At 34.8% G+C, this 25,497-nt stretch overlaps 5 protein-coding genes across 5 annotated transcripts in view; 1 reads left to right on the plus strand and 4 right to left on the minus strand.

Annotated features, from left to right (window-relative positions):
- smc1b (structural maintenance of chromosomes 1B) overlaps positions 1-5,972 on the minus strand; it is a 45,916-nt gene extending 39,944 nt beyond the window's left edge. The window contains exon 1 of the mRNA XM_073868640.1: positions 5,950-5,972. Coding sequence (XP_073724741.1) covers positions 5,950-5,960 — 11 coding nt within the window. The 5' untranslated portion in view covers positions 5,961-5,972. The remainder of the gene's footprint in view (positions 1-5,949) is intronic.
- Positions 941-4,266, minus strand: LOC129433615 (carboxypeptidase A1). Its single transcript, XM_073868642.1, is given in 11 exon segments — positions 941-1,179; positions 1,420-1,504; positions 1,598-1,797; positions 1,879-1,969; positions 2,041-2,154; positions 2,892-2,993; positions 3,079-3,180; positions 3,299-3,397; positions 3,586-3,720; positions 3,722-3,818; positions 3,988-4,266. Coding segments are annotated over 11 exon segments (1,284 nt in total). The 5' UTR covers positions 4,059-4,266; the 3' UTR covers positions 941-991.
- Positions 5,973-7,102: 1,130 nt separating the features above from the next.
- LOC129433613 (carboxypeptidase A2) lies at positions 7,103-11,068 on the minus strand. Its single transcript, XM_055192253.2, has 11 exons — positions 10,913-11,068; positions 10,743-10,824; positions 10,472-10,606; positions 10,258-10,356; positions 10,049-10,150; positions 9,871-9,972; positions 9,684-9,794; positions 8,166-8,256; positions 7,734-7,933; positions 7,557-7,641; positions 7,103-7,344 (listed from the first exon to the last, which is right to left on the minus strand). The coding sequence occupies exons 1-11, from the start codon at positions 10,975-10,977 to the stop codon at positions 7,157-7,159; spliced, it is 1,260 nt and encodes a 419-aa protein (XP_055048228.2). The 5' UTR covers positions 10,978-11,068; the 3' UTR covers positions 7,103-7,156.
- A 2,238-nt stretch (positions 11,069-13,306) lies between these two features.
- cpa2 (carboxypeptidase A2 (pancreatic)) lies at positions 13,307-17,545 on the minus strand. Its single transcript, XM_055192252.2, has 11 exons — positions 17,385-17,545; positions 17,185-17,260; positions 16,509-16,643; positions 16,235-16,333; positions 16,020-16,121; positions 15,814-15,915; positions 15,466-15,585; positions 15,296-15,392; positions 14,341-14,540; positions 14,168-14,252; positions 13,307-13,906 (listed from the first exon to the last, which is right to left on the minus strand). Exons 1-11 carry the CDS (start codon positions 17,447-17,449, stop codon positions 13,722-13,724), a joined length of 1,266 nt encoding a protein of 421 aa, XP_055048227.2. The 5' UTR covers positions 17,450-17,545; the 3' UTR covers positions 13,307-13,721.
- A 1,295-nt stretch (positions 17,546-18,840) lies between these two features.
- atp6v1e1a (ATPase H+ transporting V1 subunit E1a) lies at positions 18,841-24,965 on the plus strand. The gene is made up of 9 exons (XM_055192560.2): positions 18,841-19,024; positions 19,863-19,928; positions 20,024-20,133; positions 20,218-20,284; positions 20,609-20,698; positions 21,139-21,207; positions 21,602-21,696; positions 21,789-21,876; positions 23,869-24,965. The coding sequence occupies exons 1-9, from the start codon at positions 18,992-18,994 to the stop codon at positions 23,929-23,931; spliced, it is 681 nt and encodes a 226-aa protein (XP_055048535.1). The 5' UTR covers positions 18,841-18,991; the 3' UTR covers positions 23,932-24,965.
- The last annotated feature ends 532 nt before the right edge of the window (positions 24,966-25,497 follow it).

Consider the following 25,497-nt stretch of genomic DNA (forward strand, 5'->3'; position numbering starts at 1 on the left):
CTTTACTACCACAAAATAATTATTCTGTCTTTACAATAAACGTCCAAGTGTCTTCTTTCAGATGAGACCAAACTTATGTTTTTAGAGCAAACGCGTCATGAACTGTATCTATTTTAGTTTGGGAATGACATTTTGGGGTTTTTTTTTTCAAAAGGAGGGTAAATGCAGAATTGTTATTAATATTTTCTTTAATATGTTTTACCCTAAACAAAACTTTTGTTGGAAAATGTATTTAGGTTTTACTGTGATTAAAATTGAATTTTATAGAAGGCAGAGTAGGAAATGTCGCGTCACGACTCCTATACGCAACAATTTTTTGTGAGGCACCACTTATTACTGTAACTTGACAATTAAATAGTTAAAATCATGGACGTTTTCGAAGCATTTGGTTACAGATTTGATTAAAAGATTTATGAAAAAAATACATTTTTGCAGCCGTTTAATTTAGTGGCCTTTTTGTACACGAACAACCCGAAAGGATAGTGAACTGGAACACTAAGCAATCTTCATACATTGACAGACTATTACTTCTGAAAGCGCTTTATTTATTAGCAGATATTGCCCCCTATTGGTCAAAATGTGGTTTGAACACTACAATATAAAATGTTACTGTTGACATTTTGCATTTAAGGATACAAGCACTGATAAAAGTGAGATAAATTGTATGTTTGTTCCTTATATTCTATTAAATTATGAAAATGCAAAATAAATAAAATAGTTTTACTAGTGGTCTACAAATGTGTGGACTCCTTGCATACCATTTTATTATATATAAATAATGCTATAAAATTAATTAATATTTTTTTCTGTACTGTTTATCAAATTGTATTGAAAAATTCTTATAATTTAAGACAATAGTGCAATGTGATGGGCTACATAAAGAACAGTATCATGAAACAAAGAAAACTTATACAACTTGGTCCATTAATACAGACAAATATTGTTTGCATTACCATCTTTATTTCTAACTTTAATCATTTTGATTTTGTTCTCAATAAGGATGATTTTGAACGTATTTCATCAAATATTTAAGAGCAAGCCAGGTCTCCTTTGCAGTGGGAATGATCTGTTTGGCAGGTAAGAGGAAACCATAGCGGCCGGTGTCACGCAGCTCAAAAGTGAACGAATATTTAATACCAACGTCATAAGTCCAGTCGATGCTTCCACCACTCGCTGGGTCTAGAACAAAACAAAACAACATGCAGAATATGAGAAAATAACTTCCTCACTTTTGTGCCGTGGTACCAAATCTAAGGGCCTACAGGTCCAGGAGGACCAAAAATGTGTAAGAAAGGCCCTGTTCACAACCACACATTTAGATTTATGCATTTGGCAAATGCTTTTATCCAAAGTGCATTATTAGGTATACAATTTAGTATGTGTACATAAAAAGGCTTGAAGAGGATGTAAACCACTTACAGATAATATTGCAGATGCTTCCAACTTTGTACGTGGTGTTATACAGAGAACTGAGTTTACTGACAGCAGCGGTGCCTACAGTATGCTAAAATAACCCAAAACAATGATAGTAAGATTATTTAAGTCAAGCCACGGTATTAAAAGCAGTAGTAATGCTTATAAATGTGATTTGGCTTACGAGCTCAGACTGATCATGAGCATCTGTGCACGTGTAGCCGTATGGATACATTAAGAGCTGAGAGTAAGCATGAATGGAGATAAAAGATTTGAAGTTGCCGTGGCTCTTGATGAGATCCACAATGTTTTTCACTTCGATCTCAGAGTTGGCATACGGGCCGTGGTAGATCTCAGTACAGGGGTCATTGCTGGCTCCAGGCCCTGTGAAAAAAATGTGAACAAAATTTTCATCTTTTAGTTCGTTAACATTAAATTTACACGTTACTACTATACTGTACGTACCCCCAAATTTAGCATCCCAGTTCCGGTTGAGGTCAACGCCACGGCATTTCGGGTTAGGGGTCACAGAGCGGTTTTTACGCCACATGCGGTGCTTTTATTATTAATAAAAGAGAGTAAATTAGAAATACAATTTAATCAAAACATTTATTTATGCAAACTTACATTTTTGTGGGAGAAGACGTATCCATCTGGGTTTGTCACAGTCAACATGTAGATATCCATTACCCTAAGGATTTTAGGCACACGGCCACGATTATTTGCAAATTCTGTGGCAATCTAGAGATTCAAACGAAACAGATTAAGTTTCAAAAAATAAAAATTGGTAAGTTGTCTTCGCAAGTATATTGAGCAATGTTGCTCAAACATCGAACTGTCATCTTGTGGTTGCTGTATGGTTCCTTATGGTTTCTTTTGAAACAGGTTTTTGAGTTTATATTGCACATAACTTCCCCTTGCACAACAGATCTTGCTCGGAAATAATTTCTAAGCATCAATTTAAAGGTGCAGTGTGTAATTTTTAGAAGGACCTCTTGACAGAAATGCAAAATAATATACAAAACTATATTATCAGGGGTGTATAAAGACCTTTTTATAATGAACCGTTATGTTTTTATTACCTTAGAATGAGACGTTTTTATCTACCCCCTTACGTGGAAGTCGCCATTTTGTGCCGCCATGTTTCTACAGAACCCCTTAACGGACAAATCTTTTTTACAAAGTTTTCTCTGTCAATTACGTGTTTTTCCGGTGGCGGCTACCATAGTGTTTCTATGCGTTTCAAAAGCGAGGGGTGAGCAGTGCACTGAGCCATTGGTTGCAATTCGGAACCTCACCACTGAATGCCGCTAAAATTTACACACTGCACCTTTAATTATTAAATGGATTAGCAAAAAATGTGCATTTGTAAGTAAACATTGTGAATGTTCTCACATCCTGAGTGAATCTTAATAAGAAAATACTCTGCGTGTTTTATGACCAACATACTTAACCAAGTACTAAACAATCTCACTGACCCGGTTGGCAATCCACACTGCAGTTGCAGGGGAAATCCACTCTCTGGCGTGGATGCCCGCGTCAATCCAGATCGCAGGTTTTCTCGCTCCACCTGTGCTGAACTGAATTCATTATAATTAGATTTTAAAAATAAACAGATGTTAGTTTATAATCTGTGTTCATATTCTTTTAATCTATAGACTTCACCTTGAGGACATACATGGGCCGGTTCTCATAAGACTTGCCAATCTCCACTTTAGAGACGACATTAGAGTGAGTCGCAACAAGAGTATCCATCCAACTGTAAATCTGAAGAAGTTCATTAAAATATTGAGACTCATAAATACATAATATCATATGACACATATTAAGTTTTAAATATGACTCATTTTTACAATACTACTGTATATGCGGTTTGTGTACTTACTTCATCCAGGGTGTGATAAGCAGCAAAGTTAAAGCCCTTGATACTGCTCTTCATCGCTGCATTACTCTCCATCTCTGCTTTCTCCTTATCCAGAAGTTCCTGAGATGCAGTAAAACATTATAAATATTGCTATAATTTACATTACAAAGGACATTGTAGTTAAACTGCATGGTAAAAATAAATATGATGTGATTTTTTATGTGCCAAACTACCAATTTTGCAAAGGCTACTAGGCATATTGTATTTATTGATATTTCTGTTTTCAACGTAGACCTTCAGTCTCTTACCTGCACATTGCTGATCATGACTGTGAAAGGGATCTTGACTGTATTGAGGATGTTTTTAACATCGGACAGATTGGCGTGAGGCACGAGGACATCAATAGGAAGAGCGGTCGAGATGCCATCGGTCCAGAAATCCAGCTACAGATATGAAAGTTCATACCTCCTGGTTTCCTCTCAACTCATACAGAACCTCAAGGTGGTCCTCAGTTTCCGCATGGATTCGGAGAACTTGGTGTCTGTCGAGAAAAACGTAACAATCAGAAAATGTAATTCGATTGAAATAAGCAATGACTTCTAAACAAGACAAGACATACTGTACTGTAAAGTGTGCTGTGCAATTTTATTTAAAGCCGGTATTGACTTTATATGTCAACTATTAATCTGCAACTATGTATCTAAACTCACCCTTTAAAGTGTCCCTCGCAGTAAACTGCGACCAAAAGTGTAAAGATGGCTTGATACAGATACAACTTCATGTTTTTCTCTTTATGAAATGATCTGTGGTTCTTTATTTCAAAGCTGCTCTTATATATGAAAGCCCTAAACCACAATGTGGCAAAAACATGGTTATAAATATGGCATAAGTTCCTTCTTTATTCTACTGTAAGTGCTAAGAATTTCTGCTCTTCCTTTTTTAACTTCTTGAGAAGCAACACAAGATCAAAGGAGAAAAGATAAATGGAAATCGAAACTACAGTAGACCACACTACACAGTATTGTGACCAGTATGTAAAAGCATATAGCACATATAAATAAAGCCAGCCATCTATTAATTTGTTTGTTATGTTTTCAACCTTTTCATCAAATGACCAACTCACCTGATCAAATAGTAGCCTACCAATTATCCAATTAAATCTTTTAATGGACCAATGGTTTGCTTTAAAAAAAATTATATTTAATTATAATAGTTAATTTAATTCTGTTAAGACAGCTCAAACATGCATTTTTTTTTGAGCCCTGTCCTGGAAGTTTACACCCCTAAAAATGTAAACTGTTACTGCAGTGGCGTAGCAAGTGAGTCCCGGGCCCATATGCAAAAAAATTTACTGGCCCCCTTAAGCCAAAGCCCCACCCCAACCTTGCCCGTTGGCACTGTTAACTGTGGCGCGCAGGTCTGTTAACAACATATACTTTTAATAAGGTAGTCAAATATTTTTACTTTACTTTTTTACTTTAAAGGGTGGATTTAAATAAAGAAAAACTAAATGTTTTGGGTAGTTTTTGACTCGTGACTAAGTTCTCCGCCTTCTCTTTTCTCTTTGAGGCCCCACTTTTATGTTTATATTTGTCCATCCTTAATGTACATGTAGATAGCCACTATAGTAACCTCTCACAACGTGTTTTCTTTATTTTTTGGCGCGGCGATGCATCATGTAAAAAAATAATAGGGCAGCCGCGGAGTGCAAAAAAAATAATAAACGCAAACAAGAAATGACGGAGAAATTAGACATTACGGAGAAATAAGAAATCACTACACATGATATGCATACAAAAATATATTTATTGCTGCCACACATAAAAATTAAATTGACATTTTTTTATTAAAAGCTGGGGCGGGCCCAGGGCCGGGCCCCCTATTGCCCTGGGCCCATTTGCACGTGCATACCCTGCATGCCCAGACGCTATGCCACTGTGTTACTGTCAACTATGTTTTTAAGAATACGCGTGACGTGACATAAATTGTATCACTTGTATTATTATATTTTAAATGCTGTAATAATCTGAAATATATATTTCTGTTCTGCTTATCAAATTGTTTATGAAAAATACTATAAAATAATATTTAAAATCTATTTATAATTAATATATTATGGAATGAAATGCAGAGTATTTTGATGCTGGATGTGCTCCCATCTTTAAATATTTTTAGAAACCTTTTGGAGTCTTATCTGAAAGAATCATGTTCTTGTTTTACTTAACTTTTATATATTTCAGTTTTAAGAATTGTAGTTCTGAGTGCTGGACAGGACTTTTTCGTATTGTCCGTTTTGAAATATTTTTGTGTGAAACTTTGTGTGCTGCTATTTTGGCCAGGAATCCCTGGTAGAAGAGATTTTTTGTCTCAATGGGATTAATTCTGGTAAAATAAAGGATAATACATAAATAAATAATGAATTCAGTTTAGCAAATGTGAAGAGAGAAAACCAGTATGATGTTAAGCTATTTTGAGGACAGTAAATCTATACTGCTATACAAGTAGCACATTGACTACTCTAAAATGTATCCAGATTTCATTTCTATAGTATTGTCCCTTGAGAAGATATACTTTGTGTGAGGCGTGTACTCAAATATTTTTGACAATAATTTGAATCAAATCTTTTAAATGGGCCGATGGTTTGCTTTTACATTTCTATGTCTAACTGCTTTAAGAAACCCATGTTTCATAAAAAGTGTAACTTTGCCCAAAGTATGTGACTGATAGAAACAATACTCAGTGAAAGCAGAAAAACTATTTTGTCAACAAACAAGACTTTAATCGTTCATTTAATTCACAAAATACAGTTTATAGTCATGCATTCATTTTTGACAGACGTATGTGTGGAAAATACTTTTGAGATTTTACATTTAACATGTTTATTGTCATCAACAACATTATTTACACATTATATATAATTTCAAACCAAGCTCTACTAATCTCTTACATTTAACCTCATTTGGATCCATGATAAAATTAGATAATATAAATTATTTTCATTCCAAATAGGTTTACATTTTAATTATTTTTCTGTGATTACAGAAACAATATTTGTATATCATTTCAGACTAATCTCTTCTCATTTAAAAATTAATTCTGGGATATTTTTATACCATGTTTGGTTTTAAAAGGGAGAAACCCAAATATGCTTGGTTGTTATAACTTCTCCATTTTTGACTCAACTATATGTTGAAAATATTTAAGCATTTTAATGCCATTAAGATAAACTTTGTGAATTTATTCAAGAGCTTTAGAAGATTTAAAAGACTGATGTGGTGCTCAGTGGCAGCCGGTGACTTCTTTTTTTGTGGGCGCGTTCATGCGTAATCAGAGTTTACTGTTAAGGAAGTGTCTTGCGTGTATTGTATGAACGTGAGCGTCTCTTTTATCATAAATGGTTTTGACGCATGTGCAGTAGGCACTTATTTTGACAAAACACATGATGCACTTGCACATGAGGCAACAAACATTTTGAAAACGCAAGCAACACACATGACACCCCTCAGATGAGCAGTCACTGGTGGGGCTATGTTGACTTTTATAAGTTGAAATGTTTTGTGTATGTTTGGCAAAATGCACATGCCAAAAATTTAAAATTTGAGAGCCATTTGTTCTCAATAATGCAAAATAAAAGACTTTAGTGGATTTTCTGCCCTCAATGCATACCACTTTCAAGTGCTATAGTATTATTTTAATAATGAATATGAATAAATATTACGAAAAATGTATAGTACTGTTTATCAACTCTACTAAAATGAGACAAAGCAATAATTGCATTGAATGTAATCATGAAATAAATCCAGCTAAATTTATTACAACATTAAATCCAGTTTCCATTGTTACCTTTATTTTTAGCTTTAACATTTTTGTATATTGTTCTCAATAAGAATTATTACTAACATATTCCATAATGTATTTAAGACCAAGCCAGGTCTCCTCTGCAGTGGGAATGATCTGTTTGGCAGGTAAAAGGAAACCATAGAGGCCGGTGTCACGCAGCTCAAAAGCGAAGGAATATTTAATGCCAATGTCATAAGTCCAGTCGATGCTTCCACCACTCGCTGGGTCTGTAACGAAAAAAAAAACAACAACATGCAGAATAAAAAAAACACTCGCATCAGATAAAAATATGTGCAGTGCAAGTTCCTTCATCAATATGAAATCAATAAAAAACTATGTTTAAATGATCCCTCAGAGCAAATGCACATGATCTTAAAGCCACAAACGTCTAATTTTGATTTCATAGTATAAAGGCTTGAAGAGGATGTAAACCACTTACAAATAATTTTGCAGATGCTTCCAACCCTGTATCTGGTGTTATACAGAGAACTGAGTTTACTGGCTGCAGCGGTGCCTACAGTATGCTAAAATAACCAAAAACAAATACAAATGAGATTATTTAAGACAAGCCATGGTATAAAAAGCATGAAATGTTTGTGAATGTTATTTGGCTTACAAGCTCAGACTGATCAGGAGCATCTGTGCAAGTGTAGCCGTATGGATACATTAAGAGCTGAGAGTAAGCATGAACGGAGATAAAAGATTTGAAGTTGCCGTGGCTCTTGATGAGATCCACAATGTTTTTCACTTCGATCTCAGAGTGGGCATACGGGCCGTGGTAGGAATCAGAACAGGGATCCTTGCTGGCTCCAACCCCTAGGAAAAATGAATGTACAGAATTGTCATGTTGCAGTTTGTTTACATTGCATTTAAGGATTTTGCAGAGACATTTATTCATATTAAGTTTCAGTATATACATACTGTACAATAATAAGTATTTGTGTTTCCTGGCAAATTGAACGCATAACCTTGGCATTGCAAGCACCATGCTTCACCAATTGTGTCAGCAACACCTTTCCAACAGGGGAAAATAAGGATATCTACATACCACCAAAGCCAGCGTCCCAGTTCCTGTTGGGGTCAACACCGCGGCATGAGGAACCAGAATTTACAGATCGAGTCTTACGCCACATACGGTTCTGAAAAAAAAACAGTAGTAATGTTTGAAATATGATTTTGTTCTTAAAGAGAGAGTTCACCCAAACATGAAAATTCGGTTATTATTTACTCACCCTCATGTTGGTACAAATCTGTATACATTTCTTTGTACACAAAGGTAGATATTTGTATTTAAGCCAGAAACAGAAGCACCATTGACTTCCATAGTAGTCAAAAAATACTACTATGGAAGTCAATGGTGCTCAAAAACAATATGGTTACAAACATTGCTCAAAATATCTTCCTTTGTGTTCAGAACAAACAAATGAGGCTTGTAACAACATGAGGGTGAGTAAATGATTTCAATCATTTTTGGGGAAACTATCCCTTTAAAAGTGCTGTAAACTATTTTATTGTTTTATTAACTGTAACTTCACCGGTTTCCAAATACCCCCAGCAACACTATCCCAGCAAGCAATTTTCCGTTTTAAAGACTAATTGCTGTCCATACACAGCCCAGATGTCTACACTGTAAAAAATGTCAAATCAACACATATTTTTATGTTACTTTAAGTTAACAAATTAAGCTAAATCATTTCAACTTGTTTTTATAAGTTATGCCAACTTAGCACAAGTCAAAATTTAAAATAGTAGGTTGAATTGACTTGAAAAAACAAGTTTTCAGCTAAAACAAGACAAAATTTGGGCCCCTGTGAAAATTTACATTTTATAAATTACATTTATTTTTGGGCTATAGTTCACTGAAAAATGTTTCTTATTTTAATTTACTAATTTTTTTAAGGTAAGTGGTCACAATCAATTTATTTATTTACATTTAAACAAAAGTTTTTTGTTTTGTTTTTCTAATTTTTTGTTTAAATGTAGCTTAAACAAATTGATTGTGACCACTTAAAAAGAAATAGTAAATAAAATTAATAATTTTTTTTCAGTGAATTTTAGCCCAAAAATAAATGTAATAAATAAAATAATGAAACCAAACACACTGAAAAAATGATTCATTCAATTTACTCATTTTTTAAGGTAAGTGGTTGCAATAAATTTTTAAGCTACATTTAAACAAAAGTTTTTTATTTTATTTTTCTAATTTTTTTGTTTAAATGTATCTTATATAAATTGATTGCACCCACTTACTGTACCTTAAAAATTGAGTAAATTGAATGAATCATTTTTTTAGTGCACTTTGTAATCACTGTTGACTTTGCTAACATCATAATCATATTACTCCTGCAAGAATCTGCAAAAATCACATATCCAAATTCATGGTTATTTTGGCTAAAAGTGTTACTCAAAGCCGAACTATATTGGGTCTATAGTTAACCCAGACATGGAAATAAAGGTTGCTTTCTGTTGTTATTAAACCAAGGGCTGCTTACAGATTTTCTCATGACTTGAACTTCATTGATATTCCAAAAATTCACTTATACATCCAATTTAATGAAATACTTACACTAGAATGAGTAAAGGCATATCCGTCAGGGTTGGCCACAATCAACAAGTAGACATCCATTTGGCCGAGAAGAGCAGTGACAGCGGCATCAACGCCATAATCTGTAGCAATCTACATAAATATAGTTTCAGAGGGTTAAAATGACTGAAACATTTTACGTTATGTAGCGTATGATCAGATCACTCACCTTGTTGGAAATCCACACAGCAGAAGCCTGACTAACCCATTCCCTGGAGTGGATTCCTGCGTCAATCCAGATTGCTGGTCGATTCGCACCACCAGTGCTAAACTGGAATTATTTAAAACATAAAATCATTACATTTAATTCTGATCATAATCATTTAATCTGCTTTATTCAACTTTACCTTGAGGGCATACATGGGGCGGTTCTCATAAGTGTTGCCGATCTGCACTTTAGAGACCAGGTTTTGGTGACTTGTCACAAGGTCGTCCATAAAACTGTAAATCTGAAAATATTTAAAATATTCAAAGACGTTTGTTCATCTCTTAAACACCTGCTTTGTCAAGCATATGGCTTTGTGGTCATGCTTCAATGCTAAATTTGTGCACTTACTTCATCCAGGGAGTGATAAGCACCAAAGTTAAAGCTTTTGGTACTGCGCTCCATCGCTGCATTTTTCACCATCTCTGCTTTTTCCTTATCCAGAAGATCCTGTGGTACAGTAAAATTTTGCAACTTACTGTTACATTACACTAATAAATAATATCCACCCACCATAGCAAGTCATATCTTTAAAATTTTTGTTTCAATCTTCTCAATCTCTTACCTGCACATTGTTGATCATAACTGTGAAAGGGATCTTGTTTACAGTGAGGAATCCTTTAACATCGTATAGACTGGCGCGAGGCACGCGAATATCAACAGGCAGATCTGTAGAGAGGCCATGGGTCCAGAAATCCAGCTATTGGATCACATAAATACATTATCTGCATATACATTCCTTTTTTTCCATTGAAAGTTGAAACATATGAGCATCAGTTTTTAGCCCAGAGAAAAAAATATATAGTAACAGGTATGATTTAGCAAGACCTTCATACCCCCAAATGCACGTCGTCTTCCAGCTCCTTCAAAGCCTTCAGGTGGTCCTCAGTTTCAGCTTGGATTCTGAGAACTTGATCTCTATTAGGAAAATTTGTGAAGGACAAAATGAGGTTACTACATTTGCTCAGATACTGATCTGTGTTAAAGAACCATTATTTGAACTTACCCGTAAAAGAGATCCTCGCAGTGAACTGCGACCAAAACTGCGAAAACAGCAAGAAAGAGCTTCATGTTGTCCTTTGTAGTTTCCTTTCATAGCTGAGCTGCTCTTATAGACTCACAGACACATGTTGAGTTCTCAGTGATATCTATCACGTAACTAGTGCTGATGCAAGATAATGTGACTCGGAAACCAGCAGCCTTTGAATGTGTATTTTTTCCAGCTGTTTGTTTCACAGTGATTCTAAAATTAGGGTAAAACCAAGTAAAAAGGTGTTAACTCGTGTGAAAGTTTACATAACAGGCAGTTAAAGCCAGATACAGAGTTAGGCCTTATCATGTTGTCTGTGAAAGGACAAAGCTGTGCTCGGTAAAGGTTTATCTCAGGTGTATTATACAGCCTCCCTCTATAATATATGGGCCTGTTTGTGCTTAAACTGAGGCTGTCAGTTTGTGCCAAAATATATTGGATTAGATTATTGGATTAAAATTAGTGCTGGGCAAAGATTAATCGTGATTAATCGCATACAAAATAAAAGTAAGTTTTTGTATAATACATGAGTGTGTGCTGTGTGCAATTATTATGTATAAATATAAATACACACACATTCATGTATTTAAGAAACATTTACAAGTATATTTATTTTTATATATTCTGTATAAGATATATATAAAAATGATATATAAATTAAAAAAATTCAGAAATGTATACATGTATGTGTGTGTGTTAAACATAATAATTACACAAAGAAAACACATCTATTTTATGCAAAAACTCACTTTTATTTTGTATGCGATTAATTTAGATTAATCTTTGCCCAGCACTGATTAAAATGTAGTGTTAATATAAAATATAATTAGCATGAAATAATAGAAAATATAAAACAATTGATGCTATGAAGCTACTTTAAAGTACATGCTTAAAAATAAAGGTGCTTAAATGGACAATTTTTGGTTTCTTATTAAATCAAACTTTACACTGTATCCTAAAAAAATACTTTAATTGGTAACACCTAAAAAAAAAACGAATTTTTTTCAACTAAAATGTTTCACTTACAGTATTTTCACTTTAACATATAAGTTGAAAAAAAAGTTTTTTCAGGTGTTACCAACTTTTCACTTTTAGTGTAAAAAAGCCTTTCTATCTTACATTTTTATAATCTGAAGAACCTTTTGTGAAACAAAAAAGTCCTTCAGATGTTTAAAGGTCCCCCGACTATGAAGACTTTTATGCTTTAATATTTTATATTTGCCTTCAACTACTAAAATTAATTGATAGAAACATTAAATATTTTCATTACTTCAAAAAACCAAACACGTAATACATATTTTAACCTTTGGGTGTCGCCATTATGTTTTACTTTCTGAAATTGATGACATGAAATGGTTGTTGTCAAATATTACTACAGTTTACTATATTAAATACTATGGTAATAATTAGTATTGGTAACACCTAAAAAAAATCGAATTTTTTTCAACTAAAATTTTTCACTTACAGTATTTTCACTTTAACATATAAGTTGAAAAAAGTCATTTTTAGGTGTTACCAACTTTTCACTTTAAGTGTAAAAAAGCCTTTCTATCTTACATTTTTTAAATCTGAAGAACCTGTGAAACAAAAAAGTCCTTCAGATGTTTAAAGCTCCCCCGACTATGAAGACTTTTATGTTTTAAGATTTTATATTTGCCTTCAACTACTAAAATTAATTGATAGAAACATTAAATATTTTCATTACAAAACCAAACATGTAATACTTATTTTAACCTATGGGGGTCGCCATTATGTTTTACTTTCCGAAATCGATGATGTGTAATGGTTATTGTCAAATATTACTACAGTTTACTATAATAAATGCTATGGTATCTTCTATAGTTTCACATCATTTTATAATCTACTGACTTATTTATCACGTTTACCTCGCTGTAGCGTTAATAGAACAGGTTCAATTGCAACCATCTGAAATCATTTGATGATGTTTTTTTTTAAACTATGACATTTGTACTGTTTTTATTTTCACATTCATATAACCCATCCCAGTGTTCATATATTAATCCATACATGTGTTTATAACTAGGGTACCTTTAAAATGTTCTTAATGGAACCATTTAGCCAAAATGGTTCTTCTATGGTAGGGTTCCTCACATCCTGCAGTGTTTAGCATCAACCCTGATCAAACACACCCATCTGTGATACCTTAAGGATCTATTGTGTAGCTGTTTTGTATCCGTAAAATTTAACTGGTACAAAATTGTTCTATAGGTACACAGGTACACCATTTCAATGTGTTGTATATACATTGACAATCCCAGCGACAGATAAGGTACCTTTTTTCTGTTGATGTAAATCACCTTATATTTCTAAGGTAAATAAGTTTTGGACAAAGAAACTGACTAAAGGCAGTTTAAATGCACAACATTTATTTTTGACAGACTATTCCAGCATCTATATTTATGGTGAGAACTGGTTAATCTATACACAAGTTGATTTAATTAAAATCCATACAAAGGTTAGGGGAGGGGCAATTTGGTATCTTCGATTCACCTAACTTGCATGTTTTTGGCCTGTGGGAGGAAACCGGAGTACCCAAAGTAAACCCATGCTGACACAGGGAGAACATGCAAAAAAAGGCCACCTGACCTATAGCCGGGCTTGAACCGGGGGATCTTCTTGCTGTGACAGCAGTGCTACCCACTGAGAAGAGAGATTACTAAAATGCAGGTAGAACGTAATTTAATTTTTTACCTCATTAACATTTATATAATTTGGTACAAATACACATCTTCTGGGAATTTATTAAGATATCTGTAAATTCATCTTAAAGTTTATCACAAACATATTCCATGATGTATTTGATAGCAAGCCAGGTCTCTTTTGAAGTTGAAACGATTTGGTCGGCAGGCAAGAGGAATCCGTGTTTGCCAGTGTCACGCAGCTCAAAAGCATAGGAATATTTGATGCCACGATTGTAAGCCCAGTCAATACTTGCACCACTAGCTTGCTCTGTGATAAAACACACAAACATTAGTTTTTTACAACTGGTTACATGCATTTCCCATTAATGAGGACCCTGAAAAGAACCAATATCACTCACACTTTTTGAAAAAAATAAAATAAAATTATTAAAGTAATGACAAAATAATTCACAGTTTAGTCCACAAAGAAAATCTGAAGAGTTAAAAAAAGTGTATTAAACAATTTACTTCTGGAAATTCTCTAAGTTAATTATGACCAGCAGCTTGGTTTACCAGTACACTGACTTACCTATAGTGCTGAAGATATTTCCAACTTTGTAGACTGTGCCATGCCAAGAGTTTAGTGCTTTGCTTGCAGATAGAGCCACATTGTGCTACACACACATGCACGCACGCACACAAGTTAGACTCTAAAGTAACGTAAAAAATCATATAAATGGTTATGAAAGCAGATTGACTTACAAGTTCACTTCTGTCAGGAGTGTCTGTTCCAGTGTAACCGTAAGGATACATAAGGAGCTGTTTGTATGAGTGAAGAGTAATGAAAGATTTAAAGTTGTTATGGTTCACAATAAAATTGGCCATATTTTTCACTTCAGTCTCAGAGTTAGCAGAAGGGCCGCGGTAGTCTTCAGCGCAGGGATCGTCACTGGCTCCAGGAGCTATAGGAGAAAATATGCAGAAACACATTGAAAGTTAACTAAAATTGAACCACCTAAATTTTGAGCAAAAATGCGATATATTGCTGTAATAATACATTCTTAGAAAAGATCTTAATCTTTTTGTCTTAAAGGTGCAGTGTGTAATTTTTAAAAGGATCTCTTGACAAAAATGCAAAATAATATACAAAACCTCATTATCAGGGGTGTATAAAGACCTTTCATAATGAACCATATGTGTTTATTACATTAGAATGAGATGTTTTTATCTACATACACTGAGGGTCCCCTTACATGGAAGTCGCCATTTTGTGCCGCCATGTTTTTACAGAAGCTCTTAATGGACAAACTTTTTTACTAAGTTGTCTCTGGCGATGACATGTTTGTCTGGTGATGGCTATTGTAGCTTATGTGTTTCTAAAGCAAGAGGTGAGCAGTGGACTGAGCCTTTGGTTGCAATTCGCAACCTCATCACTAGATGCCGCTAAAATTTACACACTGTACCTTTAAGCTTTTAACACATTATGTGTAATTGTAACACATTATGTGTCATTTTGTGTTGATTTTGTGTTAAAATAAATCAAAAGTTGTGTTAAAAGTAACACAAAATGTGTTGTTTCAATAATAACATAAAGATGGGTTGATTCTGGGACAACGCATTTAGTGTGTTGCCCCAGAATCAACACTAATGTGTTGTTTTTAAGAGTGTACATTCTTTTTCATTTCAGTAAGATTATATAATGAGAATATCGACGTACCCCCAAATTCAGCGTCCCAGTTCCGATTGATGTCAACCCCACGACATTTGGGGTCAGAGGTTACAGAACGGTTTTTACGCCACAACCGGTAAAATTCCTGATAAAAAAATATATTAGATATAAGAACTTTTTTGAAAGATTTTTTGTTCTCATGCAAATGTGTCGCTTACATTTGGGGAGGTGTGGGAGAAGACGTATCCATCGGGGTTTGCCACAATCAGCATGTAGATATCCATTACACCCAGGATTTTAGGCACAGGGGCACGATTACTTGCAAAGTCTGTGGCGATCTAGAGATGTAAAAGAATATGATTAGAAGGTTTCAAAGATGGGAAACAACTAGTTTGTACTTTTTCCTTCATGAGTGTGCCATAAATGTGCACTTGGTAACTTCTCCCAAATTCAAAACGTTTTTGCAAATAAAAATACTTTTATAGAAAATACTGAGTACACCTAAATAAGAAAACCGCTCTATGACTTAACCAAGTACTAAATCAATAAGTCTACCACAATCTCACCTGGTTGGCAATCCACACTGCAGTTGCATGGGAAATCCACTCTCTGGAGTGGGTTCCAGCGTCAATCCAGATCGCTGGTTTTCCCGCTCCACCTGTGCTGAACTGGATTCATTGTAAATACATATTTTATACCAGACAGTTCTACATGGATATTTATATTGCATAAATTGAAATCTGTGTTTATATCCATGCAAATGAAACTTTACCTTAAGGACATACATGGGTCGGTTCTCATAAGTGTTGCCGATTTGCTCTTTAGAGACCAGATTTTGGTGACTATCAACAAGGTTGTCCATAAAACTGTAAATCTGAAGTCATTTAAAATATTCAGACGATGCACAATATCATACCTATGATATCCATATTGCTTAATTGTGTGCCATTTCATAACACTATATATAGTAGGCCTATGTGTACTTACTTCATCCAGGGTATGATAAGCAGCAAAGTTGAAGATTTTGGTGCTACGCTCCATCGCTGCATTACTCTCCATCTCTGCTTTCTCCTTATCCAGAAGTTCCTGAGCCACAGTAAACATTGTATGTTATTAATACATTCTGCTATAAATTACATTACAAAATACATTGTAGTTAAACTGGTGAAAATAAATATGATGTGATTTCTCATGTTTGGATTTTCTACAAATTCTGCATGGCTGAATAGCTTTTATGTCGTTTGATTTTTTTAACCCTTACCTGCACATTGTTGATCATGACTGTGAAAGGGACCTTGTTTTCAGAGAGGAAGTCTTTGACAGCGTGCAGACTGGCGTGAGGCACGCGGATATCAACAGGCAGGTCGGTAGAGATGCCATGGGTCCAGAAATCCAGCTACAGAATCACAAATTATTTACATAACATGCATGAATGTATTCAAATAAATAAACTGAAATGTCAGCATCGTTAGATAATTAGCTATAAGGAACAGCCTAGTTTATTTTGAATGAAATAACAATACATCAGTCTGGCAAAAAATTTCTTGGGCTATTTTAATACATAGGATATAAACCAGGGGTCTCCAACGTAGTGCCTGTGAGGTGCCCACCAAAGTACATTCTATTAATAGTCTCAATTTAAATATTTATTTATTACATATTTTATAGCTTAGCTTGGTTTAACATTTTAAACAATGCTAAAACATATCAACAAGTACGATTTAAATAAAATCAACAATTAAAACAAGAACGTTTTGAGTAGACAAAAAGTAGCCCTCCAGATTGTTTTATCCATTGTGGTAGCCCTTGCTCACAAAAACATTGGAGACCCTGGTATAAACTAAGGATAATCTATACATAAGGATATTCCAGTAATCCATCACCTGTAAAACTAACCAAAAACATATGCTACACTGTTTAACAGACTGTTAACATACCCCTCGGCCCATTTTGAGCTCATTCAGAACCTCAATGTGGTCCTCGGTTTTGGCATGGATTCGAAGAACTTGGTCTCTATCAAGAAAAAAATATATAGTCACGTCATTTAAAAATATATGATGTATATCAATTATGGCTTTAAACATATAAGTGACATATAAGTACATGTATGTAATATCTCAACTATTGATGAACTTACCCATTACAGAGTTCATTGCAGTAAACTGCGACCAAAAGCGTGAAGACAACTTGATACAGCCTCATGTTCTTCTGTTCATGATATGATCTTTGCTGTGTTTGTTCTTCACCTCTGTTTTGCTCGTACAGCAGTTATATCCAACACAAGTGCTGATGCAAGTTAATATGACTTGGCAACAAGCAATCTTTTAATGTGTACTTGTTTCAGCTGTACATTGCAGCATGTTTCTCAGTGACTCTTAAAGGGGACATATCATGAGAATCTGACTTTTTCCATGTTTAAGTGCTATAATTGGGTCCCCAGTGCTTTTATCAACCTAGAACATGAAAAAAAAATCAACCCAGTAACTTAGTTTTGGTTAACCATTCTCTACAAGCATGTGAAAAAATAGGTCATGGAAATGTGGCCCCCTTGTGATGTCAGAAGGGGATAATACCACCCCCTTAAAGGCGGAGTGCACAATGTTTGAAAAACGCTTTGGAAAAGGAGACGGGCCGACTACCAAAACACATTTGTAGCCAATCAGCAGTAAGGGGCGTGTCTACTAACCGACATCCTTGCCGGGTTGCGTATGTGTGGGGCGGGTCTTTTAAAAGAAGGTCCAGATTCTATTGGGGTTGGGGCGTGTTTGTTTAGGTGATTTCAAATATCAACATAGGCTTTTAAACATTGCGCACTCCGCCTTTAATCTGCACTATCCAACCGCAGCACTGCCATTTAGTGCAGAGATCATCTTATTTGCATTTTATAGGACACACCCAAAAATGGCACATTTTTGCTCACACCTACAAAGTGGCAATTTTAACATGCTATAAAAACTATCTACATGGCATTTTGAGCCAAAACTTCACATACGTACTCTGTGGACACCTTAAAAAAGTATTGTGAAATTTCCTCTTTAACTAAAACTGTTGGAAAGATTTGAACATGTGTGACAATTCACATAACATTTTCACCCTGCTACAAATTACTGTACTCAAAATTGTGAAAGTGACGTATTTGCCATGGTAACCCATACTTGGAATGTGACCTCTGCATTTAACCCATCACTGAACACACACACAGCAGTGTGTCAAAAGGTATTCCATCAGAGATTTAGATTTTTTGTGTATTTTTTTTCTTTTAATGTGTAACCGTGACGATTATCTGTTTCATAAAATCACCGCTACCTATGAATCTACAGGAATTATTATTATTATTATTTATGTATTTATTTATTTATTGAGTAGTTGACTACCTAATAAACGCTAATCATGCGGCGCTACGAAGACCGTTCGTCTTAGGACGTCAAAGTTCCGCGAGAGCGATTTTAAGGCAAGCTTCTCTGTATGATTTCTCGAATGGCTCTCGCGGTACTTTGACGTCATCCAGCTGTCGATTCTTTTGGCGCCGCATGAAGTCGAACAAGCCACATGTAAAACTGGGCGAGTCTTAAAACATGACGCGCTTCAAGTCACGTGACTGATCCAGCTCTGTCAGCTGACGCTAGACGGAACTAACGTAGTACTACCAGTCGCAGTAAAAATCAAATGCGATTTAGTTTATATTTATCTTTCTTGTTATAAATCTGTCTTCATATCAAAGTCATTACCTTAAAAACTTCAACTATGGCGCTTAGCGATGCAGACGTACAGAAGCAGGTAAGCACACTGCTTCATTAAGTTTATAAACTTACTTAGGAAGTAAGAATTTTTTAATAAACTGTTACGTTTTAGATGAGACAAGGAAGCCTTGTCTTTATTATTATATAAAAGTTATTATGGTTGCTTTGGTGATGGTCTTTGTTGAAATAAATTACTAAGTCGACGGACTATTTTGGTTTTATGTATCATGTATGATTCCATTTTATTTTAATTTTGATGGGCACAAAGGCAGTTTTTCAACTGAATAGTGTAGTTATGTTTAATGGTGGAAGAAAACAAAGTATAATGTGGATCTTTTGAAAAGTTTCCCTGTTATATCAGTCTGTAAAATATTTAGGTGATAAATAAAACTTTTTATTAATATTTGTCAAGTGATTGGCCCCATTAAACGCATTCTGTAAACTTTAATACGGTCAATCACGTGACAAAGTCATAGGAGAGTCCAAAAGAGGAACTTCTGTCCTGAATGATGTCCAACACAGCTTCATGGACTTTCCTAGCTGCATTGTTGTAACATTGATGTAACACTTGTTTCAGTCTCATTTCCCTACCAGTTTTTACCATTAGTTGCTTTTTTATAAATATATTTTTATAAATTTTAAATAACATAATTTTAAAGGTTTATGGGGCTTGAGATGTATTTATTCATTTTATTCATAATGTATTTATTTCCTATTCATCTTAAATGTACTTACCTTGCTGTTCCAGCTTTTCATTATCAAAACACTACAATGCATTACAGCTGCAAGATTGGCCATTTTATCTGCTTTTTTGTACACTAATACACTTCTGATTTGTCAATGTGTCATTCACATGCCTGTGTCTCTTTCTTTAGATCAAACACATGATGGCCTTTATTGAGCAGGAAGCCAATGAAAAGGCAGAGGAGATTGATGCCAAGGTAATGCGCTTTGCGGATGATGATGATACTTAAAGAAAATGTATGTTTCTTTTTGAAGATATTGTATCATCTGATCGGAACGTATTTGCTCGCAGGCAGAGGAAGAGTTTAATATTGAAAAGGGACGACTGGTACAGACTCAGAGGTTGAAAATTATGGAGTATTATGAGAAGAAAGAGAAACAGATTGACCAACAGAAAAAAATGTGAGTTTGTCTGTTTGGTTCTTTAAATGAATCTTTAATTAATTATTTTCTAAATATATATTCGGTTTCCATTCCCATCCACAGCCAGATGTCTAATTTGCTGAACCAGGCCAGACTGAAGGTGCTTAAAGCCCGTGATGATATGATTAAGGTATGATGATTTTGGTCATACACCTATAGTTTTGATATGTGACACTGTCTGTGAAATCCAGGTTAAAGTCTCATAATCTAATAATAAGATTAGGAGCATCAAAGTTTGATTTAAGGCATTGATTTCAATCGTTCCATCCATTTTAAAGATATCAAGGTTAAATTTTCACAGAATGTTCTTTACATTATGTTGGACGATTTTATAAATAACAAAAAAATGACTTTAGCTGGGTTTAAACACCCAGGGTCACATGATAACTTGAAACTGAATCCTAACCTCAATCGAATGAATTTTAACTTTCATAATGCTTGTGATTTGTTGTAGGATCTTTTAAATGAGGCACAACAACGGTTGGCCAACATTGCCAAAGACCCAAATCACTACAAATCACTGCTGGAGGGTCTTGTGTTACAGGTCACTTATTTCTGTTTAGTACTAGATTCTTAAGTTGATAATAACTTTAGTAAACTTTTTTCTTGATGTTAAAGCAACAGTATGTAGGATTGTGGCCAAAACTGGTACTGCAATCACACAACTGGTGGCCAAAACATAACATGATAACATAAACATCAGTTGAGGGCTGCAACTCCACCTTTTAAATGACAATATCCTGGCCAGACCACTGTTGTCAGTGATATAAGTATTTGAAATAAAAATGATTTCTTAATGTCTAGTGACATATCAGGGCCATTTTATAATTAATTGATATACATTTCTTACATACTGTTCCTTTAACCTTTAATGCGAGTCATTATTTTGAATGTTTGATGTTTAGATTTCTGATTCGTTTTCATATGAACAATATTTGATATCAAAAGATCAAATAATGTAATTTAAAAACATTGTCTCAACAGGGATTTTATCAGTTGCTGGAGCCCAAAGTTATAATCCGCTGTAGGAAGGAAGATGTAGCATTGGTGCAGGTAAATCCTACTGTTCACATTTTTAAGGGATAGTTAGTGTACACCCAAAAATGAAAAACTTGCTCTCATGTTGTTACAAATCTATATCAATTTCTTTGTTCTGATGAACACAAAGGAAAATATTTTGTAACCAAACAGTTTATTAACCACATTTACTTCCATAGTATTCTTTTTCCTACTATTGATGTGAATGGGGCTCATGATCGGTTTGGTTGCAGGCGTTCCTCAAAATATCTTCCTTCATGTTCATCAGAACGAATACATTTATACAGGTTTGTAACAACATGAGAGTTTGAAAATTGACAGAAATTAAATTTTTGGGTGAACTATCCCTTTAATCAATTTCCATCCAATTAAAAAAAGGTTTAGATACCAGTATTGTATGTGATTACAGGCGGCTGTCCAGAAGAACATTCCCATCTACAAAGGGGCTGTCAAGAGTAACATCGAAGTGCGCATTGACGAGAATAATTTCCTGCCACCCAACATGTAAGATCTTACACAGTTTATTTAATTGGAAATTTTCCCTTTATAATCTGAATGATGACATTCTTCATTTTGTTTGTACTTGGCATCCTCAGTTCAGGAGGTGTTGAGGTCTACAATGCTGATGGCAAGATCAAGGTATCCAACACGTTGGAAAGTAGACTAGACCTTCTGGCTCAACAGGTAAGATAATGATAGGGACAGAACTACTATTAAAAGGCACCAGTGTTCAGTTGATATGTGATAATGTAACTGGAAACCAAACAGTCTGAAGAACAGGAAAATACATGAGAAAAGTAGCATTATAAATTTGGTTCTTTAAAAGGATTAGTCCATTTTCTTAAAAGAAAAATCCAGATAATTTGCTCGCCACCATGTCATTCAGGATGTTGATGTCTTTCTTTGTTCGGTCGAGATGAAATTGTTTTTTGAGGAAAACATTCCGGGATTTTTCTAGTTTTGATGGACTTTAATGGACCCCAACACTTAAAGGAACATCAAAAATAACAATAGGACACCAAGGCACTCTTCTTAATAATAAAACTGCTTTAATAAAGGTGCTAGTTCATAATAGAACTTAAAAATACCGCCCGAGTAGCAGTGCTTCGCCTTCTGAGAATATAGTTCCCAGTATGTATACTGTTAAAAGATGACTGTGTCTCATATGACCTTGTTATTTGTACACGGTGTGACTATACAAATCACAACACATAAATAGTTATTTTGTCACTTATTGGGAGCAGTATGCAAGCTGGAGCCATTCACTTTCAGTCTTTGTGCTAAGCTAAGCTAGCGGGGGCTGCGTCAGACCGAGTTACAGCACGCATGGAGATGAGAAAGGTATGTATGGACTTATCTAACTCTGGGGGATACGGTGAATAAGCTAAATTCCCAAAATGTGGGCGTGTTCCTTTAGCAGTTTTAATGCAGTTTAAAATTGCAGTTTTAATGCAGTTTCAAAGGACTCTAAACGATCCCAAACGAGGCATAAGGGTCTTATCTAGCAAAACGATTGTCATTTTTGGCAAGAAAAAAAAACACTTATAAACCACAAGTCATCTTCTTTCTCCGGCTGTGTGACGTGCCAGTGCGACCTCCCGTAATTGCGTAATGACGTCGATAGATCATGTGTTACATATATGAAACGCACATTTGCGGACCATTTTAAACAATAAACTGACACAAAGACATGAATTTGTATCATTCCACATACAAAAATGTCGGAACAGTCCTCTTTCTCCACACTTGTAAATGCCGGCATAGTTTCGATACCTCTTGACGTGATGACGTATTACATGAGGGCACGTCACAGGACCGGAGGAAGATGAGAGGTTGTGGTTTGGGGGTGCTTTTTTTTCTTGCCAAGAATGACAGTCGTTTCGCTACGTGGGACCCTTGTGCCTCGTTTGGGATCGTTTGGAGTCCTTTGAAACTGCAATTTTAAACTGCATTAAAACTGTTAAGTGTTGGGGTCCATTAAAGTCCATTAAAATGAGAAAAATCCTGGAATGTTTTCCTCAAAAAACATAATTTCTTCTCAACTAAACAAGGAAAGACATCAACATTTTGGATGACATGGTGGTGAGTAAATTATCTGGATTTTTTCTTTCTTTACTTTTTATTTCTGGATTTTAAGAAAATTGACTAATCCTTTAACATAGTAATACTATTTATTATTAAAGGGATAGTTCACCCAAAAATGAAAAATCTGTCATCATTTACTCATCCTCACGCTGTCCCAAACCCGCACTAATTTCCTTCTGACGAACACAACAGAAGATATTTTGAGAAATGATGGTAAACACACAGCATATAGTGTCCATTGACTCCCATAGTAGGAAAATATTTTGGAAGTATTGTGATAAATGATAAAGGAAATTATTTGATAAATGATTGTAAGCACACAGATGACGGTACCCATTAAATTCCATCATATTTTTTATTCCTACTATAGAAGTCAGTGGTTACTATCTGCTGTGTGTTTACCATCATTTCTCAAAATATCTTCTTTTGTGTTCATCAGAAAAAAGAAATTCATGCAGGTTTGAAACGGCATGAGGATGAGTAAATGATGGCAGAGTTTTTATTTTTGGGTGAACTATAGCTTTAAGTTTATTGTTGTAAACTTTGTTTATTCATCATGACACTGTATTTCTCATCTTTATTCCTCAACAGATGATGCCTGAGATCAGAGTAACTTTGTTTGGTGTTAACCAAAACCGTAAGTTTTTGGATTAATAGACTGTGCTGTTACCAAGATGTGTCCTTAAGCGAACGCAGGAATTCAGAAGACTGAGAAGATATTGAAGGTCTGGTGAAATATACCGGGTTTCTAAAGTGGGAAAACTGTAAATTAAAGGGACGGTTCATCGAAAAATTTAAATACGGTCATCATTTACTTACCCTCACGTTGTTCCAAACAGGTGGAGGGAAGATATTTTCATTATCTGGTGCACCAGTAACTTCCGTAGTAGGTAAAAATATAATACTATGGAAGTAAATGGTGCCGCAGATCGGTTTGGTTATTAACATTTTTCAAAATATCTACATTTGTGTTCAGCAGAACTTGAGGGTCAGTAAATGATGACAAAATTTTCATTTTTCTGTGAACTATCCCTTTAAGTGGTTCTGTTCTGTTTTGTTTTCAGAAAGATTTTTGTGTTTGTGCATTTTTTCTTGAGAAAAAACACCAAAGACATTTCTTAATTAAATGTTTATGATGTACTGTTATGACTTTAAATTTTCCTTTTGATGGTTTTTCCTCTCATGAGCGTTCAGGTCATGTCACCCGGAAAGTTGAAAAATCTTAATTCAGCCTAAGGTGGTTAGCTGGTCTCATAGCCTGGACAATTTTTACAGCTCATTAGTTTTGCTGGATTTAGAGGCATTTTGAGGATTTGTCTACTGGGAGCCTAGCTGACCGACCATCCAAAAACGTAATGGGGATGCTTGTTTAACTAGGTGAGACCAGCTAAACACCTTATGCGGGTTTAGACCGTTTTCTTTCAAAACTGATATGTTCATTAAAACGTAATCCTGACATTTAATCTTAACCTGTCTGTACAAAAACCAAAAAGCACTCAGGAATGTACATTGTCTTATGCTGCTTTTTGTGAGCTAAACTGGTTTTCCAGCAAAGTAAAAAAAAACTCAATCGGTTTGTCTTAAATATGTGGATTTATGCTTTATACACCTGCATACATCTAAATGCTTTTACCTGTTTCCAGTTTTGTGTTGCATTATACTACAGAAAAATAAATCAGATTATTTTATATTTTGAAGCACTTCTGTGAGGATTGAAAATCAAATGGTTTTCTCCATAGGTGGTAGCACACCCCAACACACATATACAAAGAAAAACACTTTGCATAATATGTTCCAATAATGAATCTTATTTGTTTTACTATATTTTATTCTCTGTACGTGAGAGAAAGCAGATTAAGAAGCAAAATTGTATCAAACATGCATGGAAATTCTACATAAGATGCGAATAGCATCAGTTAAAGTGCACAATCAAATGTTTTGCATATTCAAATTACACCAGATCACGTTTTTAGGGAACCCATTACATACAAAAGCATTTTAACGAACGTTTTATTAAAGGAATAGTCTACTCATTTTCAATATTAAAATATGTTATTACCTTAACTAAGAATTGTTGATACATCCCTCTATCATCTGTGTGTGTGCACGTAAGCGCTGGAGTGCATTTAGCTTCGATAGCATTTAGCTTAGCCCCATTCATTCAATGGTACCATTTAGAGATAAAGTTAGAAGTGACCAAACACATCAACGTTTTTCCTG

Source organism: Misgurnus anguillicaudatus, chromosome 6 (genome assembly GCF_027580225.2).
Source record: "Misgurnus anguillicaudatus chromosome 6, ASM2758022v2, whole genome shotgun sequence".
NCBI lineage: Eukaryota > Metazoa > Chordata > Actinopteri > Cypriniformes > Cobitidae > Misgurnus > Misgurnus anguillicaudatus.